Below are 22051 nucleotides of genomic sequence, written 5' to 3'. Positions count from 1 at the left end.
CTGACAATCTGTCAACACTAGATCTATTCCCCAAATGGCAGTACTTTGTTGAAGCTGAGTAGGATCTTTCTCCTTTTGACAAGGCCCATCTCTCCTATTTGTACAAGACCTTCCCTGGCCAAATTCATATATTTGTTACTTTATTTGGCCCCATGGGCATCTGAATTCCTGAACCCATGCTGTAAGATAAGAAATAGAAAAAGAGGTACAATATTAAAAAGGAGACAACATTATCATTGTTATTTCTGAATGAAGTAATTGCCTATATGTCATTATCCAAAAAAAATCTATTGAAAACCATTAAAATGTTTAAGAGTCCTGTAAAATGATGGCCAGTTTATAATATCCATAAAAGTCTATACAACAGCCAGAGAAATGGGGAGGGAAAGAGACCTCAGTCACAATTATTGGTAACAAATAACTTTTAATTAACGTGGTAAGAAATGTGTAGGACCTGTATGAATCAAGCTACAAAATATTACTGAGGAACATAAAAGATTTCAACAAATAGTAAATTATGCCTTTTTCCCATTATTGTAAAGACATCTATTATTACTAAAAAATATATATATATATATTTATTTATATATATAAAATACAATTCCAATAAAAATCTAAACACAAATTTTGGGAAAAATTTGACCAAAGATTTTTAAATGTTCAATTGGAAGAATAGGTGCTCAAGGATAGCCAATAAAACATTCAAAGAATGTAGTAAAAGGCAGGCATTTGATCAAAAATTATCAAAATTTATTATGAAATGATAATTAAACATATAAGATGTGCTTACAGCAACAATCTACATAACAAAGGACCAAAATTAAAAGCAAAAATCGTATCCAGATGTAGACATAGAAACAGTATAAGACAAAGATGCCAAGTCAAATAATCAAGTAAAGGATATATAATTTTTAACAAATGGTGTTAGAACAACTGTGTAGCGATTTTGAAAAAAGTTAGAAACATGCCACTTACCACATACTGACATAGGTTTTAGGTGGGATAGAGATTTAAACGTAAAAAAAAATGAAACAAGACTTATAGAAAGCTTGGGAGAATTTTATGAATTCTTAGAATGAAAAAGAAATTTTAAAATACTGAAAGGTTCAACAAAATATACATTTTTAAAATCTGAAAGGTAAAAGCATAGAAAAGAGATAAAAAGATTTAGAAAAATATTTGCATTGATTATGAAAAGTGATTAGTACCCTCAACAGATATTATTTTTACACATAAATAAGAGAAAGAACATTTGATAGATAAAAAGGCGAAGGATGCCAATGAGAAATTCACATACACACACACCAAAAACAAACACATACACATACAAACAAATGGCCAATGTACATATGATAAAAACTTTAACTTCAAGAAGTTATTGAAGAAGTATAAATTAAAATAGTGAAATGGTATTTTGACTTAGCACTTGGTGATAAAAGATATAAAAACACTACCCCTAGTAAGTGTATGTAAAAGGGGCTCTTTTATATCTTGCTAATACAGAAATAAATTGATATAACATTTATGGAGGGCAATTTGGTTGTATAGATCTGAGTTAAAACATGCTTTTACCCTTTGAGTAGGCATTCCCATTTCTTAGAATTTATCCTAAGAAAATTGTCACCAATGTGCACAAAGCTTTAGTTTAATAGATACTAATTCATCTTTGTTTCTAATATGGAACAATTGGAAACAACAGAGGAGTTAACATATAGGTTTGGTCAAATGAAGTCCAGGACTGGTAGAAATGAATGGGAAAAGTGGATGGTCCAGTCAATATCCATTTTGATTGATTTCAGTGGCTGTGATGCACATTAAATATTTTAAATATCACTCACATAACAAAATACACTGTGCCAATCAAATAATGAAGCAGAACACTTATGACATCGGAAAAAGATATATAAAATTAGGCAAAAAAAGCTTACAAAATAGCATATATATATATATAAAGATTCCATTTAAAAATATATAATATATATGCAAACAAGGACATAAAAAAAAGTATGGAAGGACACACAACAAAATGCTAGAGATGATATCTCTGGCTAGTAAAACTAGACAGATATTTTTTGCCTAACTAAATTTTCTAATTATTCCACAAAGTTTTAAATATTATTTCATTAACAGAGGTTACTACTTTTTCAAAAGGTATTGGTCAATACTGGTATATGCTACTAGAAGTTCAAGTATGGTGATGACTGGACAACATCCCTGGCTAGGGTCAGGGAAGTTGGATAATTATATGCTACTTGCTACAATATAAATAGTGACCTCCTTTTAGGACAACAAGCAGTATATATATGTATATCAACATATTTGCATATTAATATGTGTAGGTAGGGAAAAGCTTGGGTGGAGGGATTATGGTCTTCTTTTTTTTTTCCTATATTTGTTTTATAGTTCAAATTTGACAAGACTGTTACATTTATAATCAGGAAAAAAACACAACTAGTAAATAAAAAACCCTACCATGGCTCTGAATCCCAGCAGGCGCTGGGCCCTGCAACCCTTCCATTTCTCACATTCTACCTGTCCCTCCAGAGGTTGCTATGCCCCAGTCAATGGGCCTCTGCTACTTCCCCCTTCCCACCTTTGCTTCTGTAGTTTCTTCTGCCAGGAGTGGTTTTTCTCTTTGGTTCTAGGTTAATAGGCTTGAAATTAATTTAGTGAAAGCCAATTTACCAGATTAGTTTCCCAAATTAACTCTTGGCCAAAATATCCAGTTTGCCAATTCACTAAAACCAAAAGTTTTAATTGCTTTAACAAGAAAGTTTAGCATCTTTAAAGGAAATGTTGAATTTTGGTTGTTGATGATAAGAATATACTTTAAGCATTTCTTAGGTAATTTTTATTTTACACTATTTTTTTCTTTCAACATATTTAGAATTTTCCAACATTCATGTACCTGTTATCTAGAGTCTAAAAGGCTTTATAATGATTTTTAAAAAATAACTATTTTTCTGTTTGGGCAATCTTATGGCATTTAACACTTAGCAATTTCAGGCAATTTAAATAGCTTGGATTTGTTTATCCTTTCTTTTAAAATTCTTATTTATAGTAAATGTATATCAGATTTTAAGTAGTTTAGGATTCAATTCTTCATAATTCATTCTGAAGAAATTCACTTTCTTTCTCTTCTTTGAATTAATGCCTTTCCATGCCAAATTTTTATGCAAACTTCCACTTAGTCTTATATCCTGATTGCTTCTCTTTAGAAACCAAAATTTCAGCATTTATTAGGAAATAAATGGAGAGATACACCATGTTTGTGAATAAATATTGGGAAGATGTCAATGCACCATAGATTGAGTTTTATATTCAAAGTAATTCCAATTAAAATACCAATGGGTATTTCATGGAGGTTGATCAGAGGATTCTAAAATTTACTTGGAACAGTAAAGAGCCAAGAATTTGTAGGACAAATCTGAAGAGGAAGAGTAGGGAGGGAGACTTTGCCCTACCATAGACCAGGACTCTTAATAGAGCTTTAATAATCAGGACAGCATGCTGTGCAGAAAAACACATTCATCATTAGAAGAGAAGAGAGCTTAGGAGTGGACCTGTATGTGAAATGGAACTTTGGTGTTTGCTAGAAGTGGCACTTCTGATCATTGGAGAAAAGAGAAGTAAAGTTATACAAAATCCATAAGGAAAAAGATGAGAATTTGGATCCTTACCTGACACTACATATAAACAAAATCAACTTTCAAAACTCTTAGTATAAAAAGCTATATATCTTTTAGACAATTTGGGTGGCAAAAAATTGATTAAGCAATTACTTAAAGATTTCTTAAAGAAAAAATACTAATTATTAAAGAAACTATTTATACTTTTAAGAAATTTTGTTCCTCAAAAGATAACTTTAGCCCCATCAAGATGGAAGAGTAAGAAACTTCAGGTCTCTGTTCCCCATTACAAGCTTAGAGCATCAAGCAGAAACATATTTCTATGAGCTCCAGAAAACAATTGAAGCATTGTATAACAGGGTGAGCACTGAATCAAGAAAAGGCAACTTAGAAGTGGTAGGAGCTTGTGGCATCCTGGCTGGCCCATCCCCAACCCCTCACTGGCTTGGCACAGAGCTGGCCCTTACTTCCAGGGTGGATCCCTGGTCCTAGTTTTGGAGGGAGCAGAGTAACTCTTGTTACTGGGAGCTTGTATGTCAGACCCAGTCTCTCTGGTCGCAGCCTGAGGAATTGAACCAGGATATTTGTCACAGGCTTGCCATCCCAGGATTAGCCCTGCATGTAGAAAGCAGCACACAGATCTCTCCTAGAGAACTCTCTGAGAGAGCAGCCATGTTGTGGCTGCCTGGGGCAAGGGATTGCTGGCTATAGGACGTACAATGTGACGCCCTGGACTATGAGGAAAGCATTTCCTAAGGAAGAAGGGACATTCATAGCTGCATAACCAGAGGAATTCCTAGGGTACACGAGCATGCCCAAATGAAGCACATGTGCAGAAGGGTCAGGGAGACCTCTAAGCTTTGACCTTGAGTTATTCTTCAAACCACTGTATGGATAGGCACTAAAGGAGAGCATTTGCACAGGTCAATCTGCAAAGACTGGGATAGGCTCCCCCCTCCCTCTCCCCCTCATACCTTCTGGCATTCAAGGAAAGCTCTTGTCATAAGACTACCTGGATACTACTTTCATACATGTGTAAGGAACAGATGCCTCAGAGTCTAAATTCCAGTGATAACACCTTAAAATATCAAAATGTCCAGATTTCAACAAAAGATTATAAAATATACAAAGAAACAGGAAGTGATGGCCTAGACAAACGAGAAGATAAAAGTATTAGAAACCATCGTTGAGGAGGACAGACTTAAAACATACCAGACAAAGACAAAAAAAAAAAGTCCTAAATATGCTCAAAGAACTAAAGGAAAAATATAGATAAAGAAGGAAAGGAAATCAGGAAGACAGAAGATGAACACAAAGAGAATATCAACAGAGAGATGGAAATTTTAAGAAGGAACCACATGCCTCTTCTGTCACTTTCACTGAACCTGTAGTTGGTGCTAGGGTTGGTGTATACTCAGGAGACTTGAATATCTGGACTGGCTATGTGCCAGCTGTGCCCTGAACCTAGCAGAGTTGCAACACTTTCTCTCTGGTTCATTGGACTTATCCAGGTCAGCTAAGAACGTGAAGATGGTCAACCACCACTCCAGGGAACCAAGAGTGCCTGTAACTACAAACAGGAGAATTACATCCATCAGTCATGTGGGATCTAAGCCCCCTCTCAATTTAGAGGTAGAGTAGACGTCACCATCCCAGGGTCCACAGGATGAAGGAATAAATTATGGATTAGAGTGGACTTACTGGTATTCTACTATAGAACTATTGTGACTCTAGCAATGGAAGAAATTGTATCATTGATGTGGAGACAGCGGCCATGGTAGTTGCTGAGGGCAGGGAGAGGGAAGAAGATATATGATGTGGGGGCATTTTTGAGACTTGGAGTTGTCCTAAATGATATTGCAGGGGCAGATGCTGGACATTATATATCCTGCCATAACCGACTAAATGAACTAGGGGAGAGTGTAAGCTACAATGTAAACTATAATCAATGTGGTGCAGCAGTGCTCCAAACATATTCACCAAATGCAATGAATGTGCCACAATGATGAAAGAGGTGGATGATGTGGGAAGAGTGGGGGGGTGTATGGGAACCTCATATATATTTATATATATATATATATATATATGTACTTTTAAATTATTTATTTCTCTCCCCTGCTCCACCATTGTCTGCTCTGTGTTGTCCATTCACTGTGTGTTCTTCTGTGTCCGCTTGCATTCATGTCATGCAGCACCGGGAAACTGTGTCGCTTTTTTTTTTTTAAAGATGTATTTATTTATTTATTTATTTCTCTCCCCTTCTCCCCACCCCCCCACTCTGGTTGTCTGTTCTCTGTGTCTATTTGCTGTGTCTTCTTTGTCTGCTTCTGTTGTTGTCAGCGGCACGGGAATCTGCGTTTCTTTTTGTTGCGTCATCTTGTTGTGTCAGCTCTCCGTGTGGGCGGCGCCATTCTTGGGCAGGCTGCACTTTCTTTTGCATGTGGCGGCTCTCCTTATGGGGTGCACTCCTTGCGCGTAGGGCTCCCCTACGCGGGGGACACCCCTGCGTGGCACGGCACTCCTTGCACATGGCAGCACTGTGCGTGGGCCAGCTCACCACATGGGTCAGGAGGCCCAGGGTTTGAACCGCGGACCTCCCATGTGGTAGGCAGACGCTCTATCAGTTGAGCCACAACTGCTTCCCTTATATTTTTTAATGTAACATTTTTGTGATCTATGTATCTTAAAAAAAAAAAAAGACAAGGAAAGAAAGAAAGAAAGGAGGAAAGAAAGAAAGAAAGGAGGAAAGGAAAGAAAGAACGAAGGGAAGGGAAGGAAGGAAGAAAGAAAGAAAGAGAGAAAGGAACCACAGAACTGAAGACCACAGTAACAGAAATTAAAAATTCCCTAGAGGGGTTCAATAGCAGATTGGAGCTGGCAGAAAAAAGACTCCATGAACTAGAAGAAAAGACAATGGAAATCAACCAGTTTGAAAGAGAAAGAATGAAGAAAAGTAAACACAGCCTGAAACCTGTGGGTCACCATCAAATGTACCAATCTTTTAATACATGTTGTGGAAATTCCATAAGGACAAGTAAGAGAGAAAGGGACAGAGAGAATACTCAATGACTAAAAACTTAACCAATTTTAATGAAAGACATGCATGTACACATCCAAGATATTTAACGAACTCCGAAGAGGATAAAGCCCAATAGACCTACCCATGTGGCATATTATAGTCAAACTGTCAAATGCCAAGAGATAAAAAGTGAAACTTGAAAACCACAAGAGAGAAGCAACATTTCATGTACCAGGGAGCCTGGATAAGATTGAATGCTTATTTCTCATCACAAGTCATGGAGGCAAAAAGGTAGTGGGCTGACATACTTAAAGTGCTGAAAGCAAAAAATTGCCAACCAAGAATTATGAGTCTGACAAATCTGTCTTTCAAAAAAGAGGGAGAGATTAAGCATTCCCAGATAAACAAAAGCAGAGGGTGTTCATCACAACTAGACCTGCCCTACAAGAAATGCTAGGGGACATTTTGCAGGTTGGAAGGAAAGGACAGTAGACAATAAATCAAAACCATATGAAGAAATGAAGATTTCTGGTAAAGATAACTGTATGGGTAAATATAAATGCCTATACTATGGTATGTTTGGTTTTTAACTCCACTTTTTATTTCCTACAGGACCTAAAAGGCAAATGCATAAAAGGTAATGACAAATCAGGGGTTTGTGGAGTATAATATACAAACATATAATTTGTGACAAGAACTTCATTAAGCTTGGGATTGAGAGGTATATGAACAGAGTCTGTGTATACTATTGAAGATAAATTGGTATTGAAACAAAGACGATTTTTACAGATTTAAATTTAAGCCCCACAGGAGTTACAAAGAAAATACTGGAAATATGCAAGTCATCAAGACAGAAATTAGAATATAGGTTGCCAGGGCTGGAGGGCATGGGGGATGGAAAGTTAATGCATAATGGGAATAGGGTTTCTGTTTGGGGAGATGGGAATGTTTTAGTAACAGAAGGTGGTAAGGGTACTGCAACACAGTGAAAATGATTAAGTCCCACTGAATGATATGCTTGGGAGTGGTTCAGATAGGCAAGTGTTGCGTATATGTTCCCACAATTAAAAAAGAAAAAGCAACTAAAGAGATGATGCAATTAAAGGCAATAAATGATCCTGGACAGGATCTAACAAGGGAGAAGAAAAGGCTCAAAAGGGCATTCTTGGGACAAGAAAAAATTCGAAAGTAGACTATAAGCTTTATGCCAACATTAGATTTCTTGAACTGGACAACTGCACTTAAAGCGGTTACAAAAGTGAGTATCTTTGTTCTTGGGAAAGGCATATAGCAGCAGTATTAAGTGCTGAAGGATCATCAGATATACAACCTACACTCAAGTGTTCAGAAAATGACTTGATGGATAGATGGACAGATAGGATGATACAGTAATTGTGGCAAAATGTTGGAATTGGTGGATCTGGGTCTGGAGCGATGGGGTACGGTGGAGTTCTCTGTATTGGGTTTGTATTATTTTTCCAACTCTTCTGTAAGTTTGAAAGAAAGTATTTCAAAATTTAAAAAATGTAAGATACCTTAAGAAACAAAAAAAATACAACAAAGAAAGGATTAGTATTGAGAATATATAAAGTACTCCTTTAATAAAAAGAGCATAATCAACTCTAGAAAAAATGGACCAAAAATCCATGAACAGGTACTTCTCAGCAAAAAGAAGACATGTTTTGGCAATCACATAAGAGCGATGTTAGGTATTGCAAATAAGGACCATAATGAGGCACTGTTTTATACACAATTGGTCAAATTTAAAAGCCTAATAATACTAAGTCTTGGAGAGGATGTGGGCCCATCGATTTTCACATACATTGCTGATGGGAGTGTAAATTAGTGCAATCTCTGCAGAAAATCATTTGGCATTGTACCCTAAAGTTGAACATATATATATATATATATATATAAAATCCAACCCAGGAATTGCACTCATACATATATATAGAAGAAACATTTGCATATGTATAAGACCATGTACAAGAGTCTTCATGAAAACACTGTTTATGATATCAAAAACCTGTAAACCACCCAAATGATCAGCAATGGCAGTGTGGCTGAATAAACTGTGGTGTGTTCACACGATGGAATATTATACAGGAGTCGAAACAAATGAGTGACAGTACATGCAAAAATAGGATGAGTCTTCACAGTAAGTGCTAACACCTTACTGATGACATGGCATCCTTTTTATGAAGCTAAGAACAGCATATATACATACACATGCCCCACACTTTTTGGAAGACGTGTAATACATATAATAAGCAATAGAACCAGATAAAAGAGAAAGCAGTGGAATATTGAACATGTAAATATATTCAGGATGATGGTCACTTTGGCTTGGGAGAAGCAGAGAAAAAGGTGTAAAAATTATGTATATGGTAAGATATACTCTATAATCTTGTCAAAGCCCTAATTTTCATTTTGGGCAGCAACTTCATGAGTACTTTTGCATTATTAAAAATAATGAGCTAAGTAAATAAAAGCAGGTCACGCATGGATCAGCAGTGTGTTTTATGAACTAGGGATAATGATTACTTGAATTCTGCTCACCCAGCGGCCCAATTCAAAAAACACCCTTCTCAAAGAAAATGGTTAGATTGTAATAAAGGAAACAGATTATTAATTAGAGGAAACGTTGGGACATAGATGGAAGTTTCATTTTGAAAGGACAGATGAAAGGTTTGGAGCCCTACTCAAAGCTATATTTCAAAGAGCTGCAAGGAGTAAATTAAAATTTCCAGACCTACCTGGAAAATGTCTTTGCTTTTACAGAAATCCTCTCCCATTTCAAAGCCATGTTCTGACGTGGCTCAGTGACTAGCCTGGAGCTCCTGAACAACTGAGGACACGACTTCTCTGCTTTTCGGGATGACTAAGCTCTCATCTGCTGGAAAGACTCAGCTCCTGCTATCTTATTCCCACAAGGCATTAAATGTGAAATAAGGCCTCATTTGGCAGCTTGCCACAGAGAAGTATACTTTTACAACTTCTGTAACCTATGCTCATAGCACCCCAGAACTCTGTAATGCATATCAGAGTGTTTTGAAGGTTTGGTCATTTCCAGGCAATGAGTGTTTATATATAAAATATAATACTTTACTGGAATTCCATCATTACAAATACAAAGCTCCCTCTGCTTTTCAGACTCTTTATAAACTAGATAAAGCAACAGCCTTTTAATCCCAATGTATAGGCCAGGTCCTACTGTTTTGGCACCCAGTAGGCACTTCATCAACGCTTGTTGAAGGAACTGGAATTATTTTCCAAATAATAACTTTGAAGACCTTGGATTTCAAGAGGAAAGACTCACGGAGTGAAACATTCTTCCTACAGATAGTATTTTATACAGCAAAAAATGAGCTGAAGTGTATGAATGTATTTATGGAGCTATGAGAAAAGAATAGTTGGAATTTGGAACTGCTTTGGAAATTAAAGACACAGATAGTCATGATATGATGAGATGAACACTGTGGCAAGGGCACAGACTCCAGAGAGTCAGAAAGCAACACGCTCACACACACGCACACACAAGGAGATTAAGACACAGCCCTCTGACACGAATGACTCTCTTCCTATGACGACAGGGAAATTCCCCAGATCACTTTGATATGTACGTTGAACTTGCTCGCCAAATGCCAGCAGCAGGAACAGACTGGCCCTCCCTGAGACAGCAGGGAACCCGTCCTTAAGACCTTTCCATAGGGTTAGCAGCCAAAAGCAGGTATTTGCAAGAGAAAAGCTAGAGCGAGAAGAAGGAAAAGTCCCTTTTCCTGTCCTTTAACGGCATCTTATCTAAAGGGAGAAAAACACTGCCTACTTTCCAGGAGATCCTAAGCCAGGCTGTGCATAGGCACACACTCATATTTTCTCCATTGAGGTCATTTACATTTTAAAAAATCTGGACCCCCCTCCCTCATCCCTGCTCTTTGTTTGATTAATCCCACCTGCCAAACTCCATTTGCTTTTTGCCATCCTAGCACATTTGTGTTCATTTCCCCCTAAATTAGTTTGCTGACGGGTATGCTGGCTTCCAAGTGTTAAGTCATTTCACGTGTGCGGGTTGTGTCTGCTGGCCCCATGGCGAGGCTGCGCGGTGCAGACACGTACACGACTTGACCCGACTTGCATTCGTGGAAGAATGAAGCATGAACAGACTTCTCCAGGGTGCTTCGTTGTCCTTTACTACCCCGCGTCTAACTTGGTTGCCAGCCTGTGCTTCCCCTTTTATCCCTCTTAGGGTTCCTGGTATGGTGAAATAGGGGATTGGGGAACAATAAGCAATCACCAGCTCCAGGCGTTTGGGGTCAGCCTTAGGTGACTTTGGGCAAGTCCCTTGTGTTTCTGTTTTCACCCAACAACAGGCAACAGGGAGGGCTTGATAAATCAGTCATGGGCTGGTCAGGTTTTATTTCCCCGAATAACCTGTTAACTATTTATTTTTTAAGAAAAATCTTTGTAGTATAATTTATGCACACGGCACTGGACCTATTTAAAGGGTACACTTTGATGAGTTTTGACATCAGTATACATTGTTGAAACCATCACCGCAAAGATTCTGAGCATTTCCATCCATTCCAACTGAGATTCCTTGTAGGCATGGCGGGTTTTTATCTTCAGTCTGGAAGCCTTAAGGATTTGACTTCACCTAGAAGCCCAGGGCTTAACACGGGGTCACTCATGGGGTTTAAGAAACCCAAAGCTCTCTTCAAAAAAAAATCCACTGCTCTTAGAAAAACAGAACAAGAAAAAAATCCCTCCGACCAACAAGACTGACTTCCAGACTGACTCACCCTCAGTCGTGGGGCACAGACTCGGGCTCCGATAAGAGGCAGTCCATCTGTCCTCCGTTTGTTTATAATGAGTCATGCTGGAAATCAGGCGGCTCCTTTCTTTCTCTCCCATGTCGTGGTTAGGGCAAGAATCAGAGGCAGATACTCGCCCCTTTCCGCACGTGGTCACCGCTGTGTTGCTCAACGGCGACCCCTACCGGCGGCGCCGAGGAGCGCCAGGCCTTGGAGCCGAGGTCCACCTCCCCACGCCTCAAGGGCAGATCTTCAGTGGGCTACAGGTTTGCGGGAGGAATGGCGAGCAGCAGCGGAGTTTTCACTGCATCCCGTCCACCGTCCCCCCTCCCACCTGCCCAGGCTGCCTCAGTGACAGAGCGGGGCGTGAGTCACAGCCTTGCCTCACTGGAGCAGTCAACCGCAGAGCTGCTTGAGGGATGAGCCCTCCCCCAGCTGCCATCCGCCCCCGTCGCCGAGCTCCAGGCTGGCGACCCGCTGTCTTCGGTAGGATGAATTGTGAAGGCCTCGCCCTCAAAAGCCAAAGGCGCAATTCTTTTAGCCAATGCCTTCTTGGCCCCGATTGAAAAATTCCTATACTCAAGTCCTGATGGAGGCTGGGGGGTGGGGATGCTTCAACTAGAATTAATGTCACGATCAAGTTAACATAAAATAGATTTATCTACTGGTTCATTGTATTGAGGCGAAGTGCTCTGTTTTGAGAACAAATCGTCATAGCAACTCGGCGCCCCAGTTACAGTAAGCTCAGTACGACCAAAATAAAACTCCTTGCAGAGAATTAGGATTGGCTGCTATTGAGTGAGAGCTGCTGAACGTCAACTTTCAGTTTCCAGATGACCTTAGCACGGTTTTTTGTTTGTTTGTTTTGGGGCGGAGGGGGTCGTGAGAGGGTGGGATGTTTCATAAACCGATGAAAGGGATGCTTTCAATAATAACCAGACTCAAAAGTCAGTTTTCAAACGGAGGGGGTCTAGTACATCCCTCCCCCACTAGTTTAAACATAAGCAGACCCCACTGCCAAATAACTGCATTTTGTTATTAAAATAGAAGGCTTCAGGAAAGGACTCTTTGTCACCTTATGGTGGTTCGCCAGGTTCCAGGTTGGGGTATATGGTAATACAATGCTGGTCTTTAAGAAGAGGCAGATCCGTAGAGAAACAGGGAAAAAACACTTTCCCCTTCTCCCCTCCCAGGATTTGGTCCATTCATTGTCGCTCTCTAGCATCTTCCTTCTCCCACTCTCTTTTCCTGCTCCTCCTGATCAACTAACGCCCCTATTCTCTCCTCCTTCGTCCTCCCCCCTTCCTCTACCCCTCCCGGGCAGGTGTGTCTCCCAAGGCTCCTGGGAACTACCGTCCAGGTGACAGGAGCTCTGGCCTTGGGACTTCGCAGGCCGACTGTGCTCAAACTGCTCCCCTTCTCAGTACTGAAACGCTGTGAGTCACTCCCTTGAAATTCTCTTCTGCTCTTGGTTCTGGTTGCTGCATGACTCCATGACTCGGATTGCTTTTCTTCTAATATTTTGTCTCCCTCATCTTCCCATCCCTTAAATTTCTGTATTTTCTAAAGTTCTGTCTGCTAGGCCTCTCCTCTTTGCATGTCCTCAAGTCTCACTTATAAGTGATGTCTACTGCATCTTAAATCGAGACCACTGGTGATCTCAGAATCAGCTGGGTCAAAACGGAATTTACCCTTCTCCCCAACAAAATCAGGTCCTTCTCCAGGCCTTTTTTCTTTCCCCTCCTGTGAACAGTATCATCACTTCCTGAGCCTAGGCTTAGAAGCGAGGCGTTACTCAGACTCTTCCTAGGCATGTATTTCCTTCCATTGCTTCTTCAGTTGATCTCTTTCTTTCCATTTCCAAAGCTGTATTCCTGGGTCTGAGTCTCATGACCTATTGCTTTGATTGTTACAACAGCTTCCAAAATGGTCTTTTTACCTGTAAGCCACCCTTCTAGGTTTCGAGGCATGGTAGAAAGGCAAATAGGCTTTGGAGTTTGAATCCTGTCACTGCCATTTACTGCCTGTGTGACTAATTTCCTAATCTCACAGTCTTAGTTTCCTCAGCTGTAAAGTACATATAATCCCTTCTCAGGAAGAGAAGATTTATGAGGTAATATACATGAAATATCCAGCAGTTTTCAGCACACTGTAAGTGCTCAATTAATAGTAGCTCCTTTTCATTTCAAAAACACCTCTGTCAGGTTAAACTCTTAAAACAGACTTCTTGATTCATTCTTCCCTTCCTTAAAAACCTTCATTCTTCTACTGAAATAAGAACAAATCCTCCAGTTTAGCACTCATGGGAGTCGAATAATATGGCCCCCATTCATTACTCCTACTTAATTATCCCCAACTCTTTATCTAGACACCATCATTCTATTTCCCATCCGTTTCTTTGCTAACCTGGGCTGAATTGTACCCACAATGTATATTGAAATCCTAAGCATTCTTTAAGATTCCTCATGAATTCTACCTTCTCGATGAGGCTGTTCCCGACCCCTACAGCCAGACAGGACCTCCTTCCTCTGCCCTCTGTAGCCCGGTCACCCCCTTGGCGTTTTTGAGATGCTACCTGCTCAATCTCTGCCTTTGATGTCTCTTCACTCCAAGACTGAATGCCCCTTGCTGGGTGTAATCTGTTGCAGCACCAAACCGCGAGAGAGCCCTCTGCCTTCTGCAGTGGACCCATCAGCCAAAACCCAGATGACCAGTCATGCTTCCTTTAGTCTCCTAAACCTAAACCACCTCCTTTTGCTAATCTCCTGTTAGGTGCAGTCTCCCTTCCCCAAAATGAAGTTGCATAGGGAGTAAGAACTCTGTGAAGGGTATTCTCCAATCACCACCAAATACTGGCACTTATAATGAGAGGAAAAGGGTCCCCAAACATCAGCATCTCACCATTTCATTAAATTCAATTTTGTTTACGATTTCACGAATCCCAGGAAACACCCTTGTTTGAAATCATGAATTGATTTTATCTTTCTCCCACGCCCCAAGGAGCAGTGTTCTTCTGGTGTAGAAATATGTGACTCACACAAATGGATCCCTGGGACTATGTGAAATTCCTCCTCTTTATCATTCATGAATCAGTGCCTTTACACTGATGGTCAATGGGCAAACAGAAAAGGAACTCAGATTAAATGGCCCATTGAGATTTTTGTAAATGGAATGGGAAACCAAGGTCCACTGAGCAATACATTAGCATTTTAAAATGAGTCAACAGTTTTACAAATTATTATCTATTTATAATTTTGATATATCTTAGTTTCAATTTATAGCTCTAAAATATATATGTATTTGTACACAATCCATCTTCTATTTTACAAAGTTTAGCTTTCAGATATATGAGGCTAGAAATATAGTATTATTATGTGGGAATGCATGTTGGCAATGCTACTGTAAAGTATAATTTTAAAAAGTTAAAAGCATGACTTTCATACAAGTATATATATATATATATATATATATATATATATATATATAAACAGAAGGCAAAGATTTTATTTAACTCAATTAATAAGGAAACCAGTAAGATGTTAAGACTAATTCAAAAGAAAATTCTAGGACCCAGAGAATTATAGTTGGTCAGTCCAAGGAATGTAGAAATAAATTTGCTAATGGATGCAAAACTAGTTAATGCTGCACTAGACAATGTTTTGCAATGCTACTGGACAAGAATCGTTTGCACAGCTATAATTTTTCTTCAAGTTAACCTCTATAGCCTCTGTTTCTACGGAGTTGTTCTATAGCCATCCTAGTCAGCTGGAAAAGGTACATGGCTCCAGAAAATCAGATAGTCCCCAAGTCGCTGGGGACTGGACAATACCCAGTGTGCATCCGGGCTTGATATTCTCTTTCATCTAGTTCAGGTTTTCCATACTTGCTCTTGACATTACTATCAGACAGGTATGAAAACAAAACGAATAAGCTTGTTCTCTGACATGCTTGTGGTCAACAATCGGTTTGTTGGAAATCTGTAATTAGATACATGAAGGTGGACACAAACCACAGTCCACTGCAATGTTTCATCATGGGCTTGGGTTCAAGTTTATGGTTCCCTATTTATTACTGGGTGACTTGGGCCAAATCACTTAACTTCTGTTTAGAGACCTCTACCCACCTACGGCGTTATTACATGGATTAGACGAGGTAATGTGTAAGTGCTTTATAAATGTGAACTATATCACTATTAAAAATGGGTTCATTATTCCACTCAGATCTTTATTCAGACATTAAAACATTTTGAGAAATAACCCAACTTAAACTCTGTTAAAAAGGGATACAGTTCTATATTTCAAAGCAGAAGCAAAACTGAAATGGAGCCAATTAGTAAACTAATAACGTGCCAAAAGGATAATTTACTTCTTCCAACTCTGACATTAAAGAAGAAAAATGTATGAGGCAGGGATGGCAGGAAATGAACCTTTGTTAAGTTAGGAGGTCCCAGGCATGTACTTACCACATATGCATTATGTACCAACAATTGAGTGTTCTAGGGAGGTAAATGGTTTTTTCCCTTAGAGTAAATGCTACAAAATGAAGAGTGGTAAGGAAAATGACAAAGTGAAAAATATGCTGAAGCCTTCGAGTGCACTGCCAAGCAAGACCAGCAGCTAAAGCAGTGGTTCAAAGAGCATTTCAACTTTAATCAATTTATTCTGCATAACTAAAAATGAAAAAAATTAAAAATTCTCTTGAATTTTAAATTATATTTACCAAGACACTGGGGTGATAAATGCCCTAACACCGTACATTGTTATTTTTCCTTTCCCCACAAAATGCTGAGGAAAATATTGAATAAATATATTTTATTAAAAAATACACACAAACACAAAGCCTGTTAACAAATTGATATAAATCAATTATATCAATGTCTCCTTCCCACCCAAATTTTGGTGTAAACACCCTTAAATTAAAAAGCAAAAGCATAGTGGTATAGGCCACCAAAAATCCAATTATCGGATGGTAAATTTAATGCTGATGTTCAGAATAGGATAGGAAATAGCTACAAACCAAACCAAAAAGCAAAATAGTAAAGAAAAATGACAACCATGTTAAAAAGCCTGGATACATTTTAATGTACTCAAGACTGAGAAAAGAATTTTCTCCAAATGCCAACTTTTAAGAAGACATTTCTAGGTTAAGCTGAACACCAAAGAGAAGATAATTTCCCTAAAGAAATTTTCTGAGCCAAAGGAAAATCAAATTATGCTTGAAAAACAAAAGCAAACACCAATGAGGCCTCTCTCCCCACCCACTTCAAATCTTCTTTAGTGTAGCTTTTCATGCTGAAGGCCATTTACTAATTCTCTACTCTGTTATCTCAAAGGGACCAAATCTAGACTTAGCTCTCCATGTCCCAGTTGACTGATTACACCATTATTTTCAGTCCCTCCTGAGCTGGGATACTGCATTCTGGACGCAAACATGTGTAGATGGTAGCCTCAGATTGAAGAGACATTAACCTATTGCAAAAAGGACATTACTTATATGCCGCTATTAAAAATGATCTCTACATGGGTATGACAATGGTTGAAAGGGAAAGTTCAAGGACATGTAGATTACTAAAAGGAAAGCTAACAAATGTAACATGACCCTGTATAAGACAGTGAGACCTCATGTAAAATACGAATGTATATGACTGTTAGAAGTATACTTGATAGAAGGAAACAGAATGGCAGCTATGTATGGAAGGGGAAGCATAGAGATTGAGAGGTGATGTGTTTTGTTTGGTTGGTTTTTGTTTTAGTATTATTACTGGAATAATGAAAATGCTTTAAAAATGATTTAAGTGATAAATGAACCACTATGTCATACTGAATACCACTGATTATACACTTTGGATGTATTTATGCTTTATTAATGAGTTAAAATTTATTTGTTAAAAAGTGATTTCTTCTCATAAGTATTTAAGGAAATAAAGAGAAGTACTGATTTAAGCAAAGAAAACTGAAAATGATTTCCCGCAATGTTTCCCATGTTCAAATTTGTTATGCAAAAATCTTATGAAATAGAATGGTGACCTACTTTTAACAAAAGGTTTTAAAAAAGTAAAACATGAGTTCAGAAATAAATTAATATATTATTATGGAAGAAAAAGGCAAAGTTAACAAAATGATGCTAGAAAAGAAAGTAACACATTAATTCTGCCACTGTGTGCAACTCTCATTCCTTTACCAAATATTCTTAGATGGTAAAAATTTGTAAAAAAGAAAAATTGGTAAAAGTACTTGATGAATGTAGTAAAAGCTTTCCAAAACTGGAAATACCATAAAATACATTTATTTAATTGGGAGAGGAAGTGACAGTGAGAGTATGTGATTGGTAATGACCATTTTTGAGTTCATTAGGAAGTATCTTTCATAATTCAAATAGCCATGAGCTTAGTGCACCTGTCCTCGAGTGGCCATTAGGTACAATAAATAGTGAGAACCAGAATTCCAGAGTCCAGGGATTTTGGCACTCAATGCAATGAAGACTGTTATCTATGTTGTTAGATAACAAGCACCATTGAAAATGGAAGCTTTAAGAGTTTTTCTTTCTGAAAAGTTAACTTTGGAATGAAATTGCTATCAAAGATTGTGTTACATTAAGAATTCGATGAAACACCAATAAAAGGCAGGTAGAATTACACAAGAAGAAAAATTAGAAATTTCATACTGCAAGCAGAAGCACTAATATAGGGTGAAGAAAAATTATAACAGCTATTACCGTTTGAAGTGGTATGTCTCTTTTAATATACTTTTAACTATGGTTGAACTCTTCAATAAAGAGGCTGAATATAAAAGTGAATGTTTGTTATCATCTGTACTCAACATTTTTGTTTTCTACCCGAGGATAAATTTTAGCCCTGGGACAAAATTAGTGGTCCAAATCTTTATTGTACCTTAAACTAATTTTGTTTCTTGTTCTCTGCCTTTCTCTCAAAATTCCCCTGCAGATTTCCAAATTCGTTCCTGTGATATTCTTGCATAGAGTTGACAATCCAAATATACTGTTAAATACCAATAAATCAAGATGACAATATGAGAGCAAGAGTTTGGAAATGATGGCTTAAGTACTTTTGTTAAAGTTGAAGGCAAGCATATGTTAAGTGGTCCACAGTATACTAAGTTCACAAAAGTGTGACAAACAAAAATGTGCTGACATTAAGGAAAAGTTAAACTTGGTGATATGGCTAGCAGAATTGATGTGTATATAAGCTCTTGAGGTAGAAAATTTACCTAAACTAATAATGCTTAAATATAAAAGTTTAGAAAAATGCACAAAGATGCTATGAATGTCCTATATATACCTTTCAGTAAAAATCTAAACTAATTCAATCCGAGGGAGGTTTAGAATGAAATTGTTTACTTTATGGAAGCTTTTACTATATTCCATGAGTTGATCTTCCATTTTCTGATAATCCTTTTATCCTAACTCAAGTAAGAAAAGTCAGATCTTAACAGCTTTGTGGCCACTCATTTGCCTGTATGTGAGTCCTCATAGAGATGGAAGGAAACACTCTGGCACAGGAACAAGAAGCGGAGAATCTAAGAGAGGATGAGCTTATGCTGTGATGCCAGTGGTCTTGGGATCTGTGAAGAGAGGCTGGGAAAAGAGGAAGTCTTAGGAGACTCCCTAATTAGCCATTTGGGCTTAGAGATCTCTGGGATTTTTAGGAGATCAGATTATCTGCAAAAGCAGATTTCTAGGGGCTCCTTCACCCATACCATCAAATTTTGTAATTCATTTCATGTTTTAAAAGTACTGGTTCTGAATAATCAAGTTATAGTATATGCTATACATATTCAAATGATTAGAAAATTAATCAGCCAGTTTTGGAGTAAAGTGTCTTAAATTAGTAGTGGGAAGTCCCCAGGAATTTTTCTTAGAGGCAGACAGGTAGAAGAAAGGTAGAGATGAGGAAAATGCAGCGCAGAGAAATGGTCAGGAATGGCAAAGAGACGTTTCCTTCTCTGTGTTCCAGAGGGCCCTTCTGCAGACAGAGGGAAAAAAACACGATTGTGTGTTTTAGCAGTTTAAGAAGCACAGATTTCTGCTTGTTTCAAAAATGGCCCTCTAGAAACACCAGTAGAAACTTTACCCAATGCAGATGCACCTCCTTTCAAAACTGAATGCACTAACCCTGGCTTGGACATTGCCGGGAGGGCTGAGAGCAGACGTGGGAAAAAGGAAATGTTGCCTACATGCCAAGCTCAGCGAGGAACCTTGGCTCCAGTTCCACCCCCTGGAAAACCGACTTTGCGACTAGTAAAAGCACGGGGAGAGAAGGAAGTACTGAGTGGAGAATGAAGAATGGCCTCTTGCGGCTGCCAGCGGTGGTCAGAAAGCACAGTCCTGGGCTCAGAAAGCAGCTGCCCTTGTTCATTTTTTCATTTTCCCTTTAGCTACGACTTCTGCATAAGGGGTGTGAATGAAGTCATAGAGCTGCTTAGCATTTGCAGCATTCCCCAGAATACTTGTGAGCTTGTCTTGGGAGAGGGTTGCTAATTCTGCAATGTTCTTCACGTGGTTCATCAAGGAGCGCCGGTTTTTCGCATTTACCCCTGGCATTTTTAACAGGAAGTCTTGGGGACCAGGGTTATACTTTTCTGCTTCGGGGAGGGTTTCGGAATCTGCTGTAATAGCCGTGGCCATTGCTGCATCAGGCTGAGGCTTATTTTGTTTCAGCTCCTCAAACAGCTCTGCAGTTGCGTGAGGGGAGGGGCACCAGAGCACCCGGAGTCTGGGGAAGTGAAGAGTAAGAAGGGTGAGCTTGGAACTAATGTCGTTGCTGGAGATCTCCTGATGTAAGGCACCTCGGGAAGTGAGGGAGAAAGGCTTACTGGGGTCAAACTCGATCAGAAGCACCGGGCGCTTGTAATAGCGGGACATGGCGATGCACTGGCTATAGAGGCGGCCGTTATTCAAGGAGCCAATCAAATCACTGATGCTTTTGCGCTCCACGCACATTTCTGGGGTCAGGATGTAATCTCCAACCTCCAGGGTCACTGGTTCAATGTCAATGCCCCGACGGTGGATCAGAGATGGGAGTTCGCTTCGAAATTCACGCATATCCACGACTATACTTTGCTGGATACCATTTTGTTCTTGGCCACCTACGGAGAAGATGTAGTAACAGTTTAAGCGATGGAATATATCCAAGTTTAAAGTCTGTCTCTGCTGGATGGTTACATAAGGTTCATATCATATTATTTCACATTTTTCTATATTTTCAGAACGACTTATTTACAGAGAAAAACAGAGGCAATTTCCCTGAAACCAACTCTTTTTAGCTCTATTTAGGAAAGTCAGAATCTTTTGGAAGTTCCACACACCGATCCATTGATACAAGCATTTGCTGTCATCTTCTCTGTCATTCCCCTTCTTTTTGCACTGACTGTATTTTATGATCATTGTAGTCTCAGAGCCTGGTACATTGTTGATGCTTAGAAATGCTTGCTGAATAAACTGCCTTAGAAGCTGTTGTGAAACAATCTGGAGCTTTTGGTACTCGCATTAATGAATCCAGAGATGGGAAAAGGGAAGGTGGGAAAAATGAGAACATCTTGTTTTCAGATTTGACCCACCTGGGAATCATGATAAAAAAGCAGATTCTGATTCAGCTGGTCTGTGATGATTCTGCATTTCTAACAATGCTGCTAGTTTAAGGACTTTTGAGTTTCAATGGCTTAGAGGACTGAACTCAAAAGGACTGACTCCTATGACTAGCTTTCTGTATGGCGCCTACATGTTCAAATCTCTCTTCTTTCATATTGTTTTACGTTCTGTAGTTCTACATGAAATATCACCAACCTGAGTTAACACAAACTTCCTTTAAAAAAGACATAGATGTTCCAAGACACTGTTTCCCAAAATACAGTCCAAGGACCATGTCCACCAGAAATCCCCTGAGACGCTGACCCCCTTTCGGATCCACTGAATTGGCATTTCTATGGTGAGTCTAAAGTTTTCACAAGGATACGAGGTGATTCTGAAGTATACTAAATTATGAAAACCACTGTTGTAGCTGTTCAACCCCACCAAAGGTTAAGTCAATTCAATCAAATTGCTTTTCTCATACCACTTCGGCTGATACCAGCAGATGTCATGGGGAAATGGGAAGAGGGGAGTGGAGATGGTAACTTCTGGATAGGGTGCGTTGCACCTAGCAGGTCTTGGTGGTATGCCACAGTCAGGCCCCTGAGCATCAAGGAGTCTATCAGATGCCTGGGATCCAAAGAGGTACCAAGAAGTACCAAACACACAGACAGAGGAGTGGGAATGCACCCCCCAAAATTCTATCTATTAATACATCCAAGGGGAGAGGCAGAGGAAGGGAGGGAGACATTTTATCTACTCTCTAGATTAAAAATGCCCCTCTGGGGGAAGCAGATTTGGCTCAACGGATAGGGCCTAAGACATGGGAGGTCCAAGGTTCAAACCTAGGGCCTCCTGACCCCTGTGACGAGCGGGCCCATGTGCAGTGCTGATGTGTGCAAAGAGTGCTGTGCCACACAGGGGTGTCCCCCACATAGGGGAGCCCCATGAGCAGGGAGTGTGCCCAGTAAGGAGAGCTGCCCAGCACGAAAAAAGCATAGCCTGAG

At 39.2% G+C, this 22051-nt stretch overlaps 1 protein-coding gene across 1 annotated transcript in view; it reads right to left on the bottom strand.

Moving 5' to 3' along the window:
* Positions 1–15662: 15662 nt before the first annotated feature.
* The window catches only part of ERCC4 (ERCC excision repair 4, endonuclease catalytic subunit), a 36703-nt gene continuing 30314 nt past the window's right edge, over positions 15663–22051 (bottom strand). The window contains exon 11 of the mRNA XM_004466621.5: positions 15663–20563. Within this exon, the coding sequence (XP_004466678.1) occupies positions 19830–20563 (734 nt within the window). The 3' untranslated portion in view covers positions 15663–19829. The remainder of the gene's footprint in view (positions 20564–22051) is intronic.

This window comes from Dasypus novemcinctus, chromosome 23 (assembly GCF_030445035.2).
Source record: "Dasypus novemcinctus isolate mDasNov1 chromosome 23, mDasNov1.1.hap2, whole genome shotgun sequence".
Classification (NCBI taxonomy): Eukaryota; Metazoa; Chordata; class Mammalia; order Cingulata; family Dasypodidae; genus Dasypus; species Dasypus novemcinctus.
This window is presented reverse-complemented; position numbering and strand designations above follow the sequence as displayed.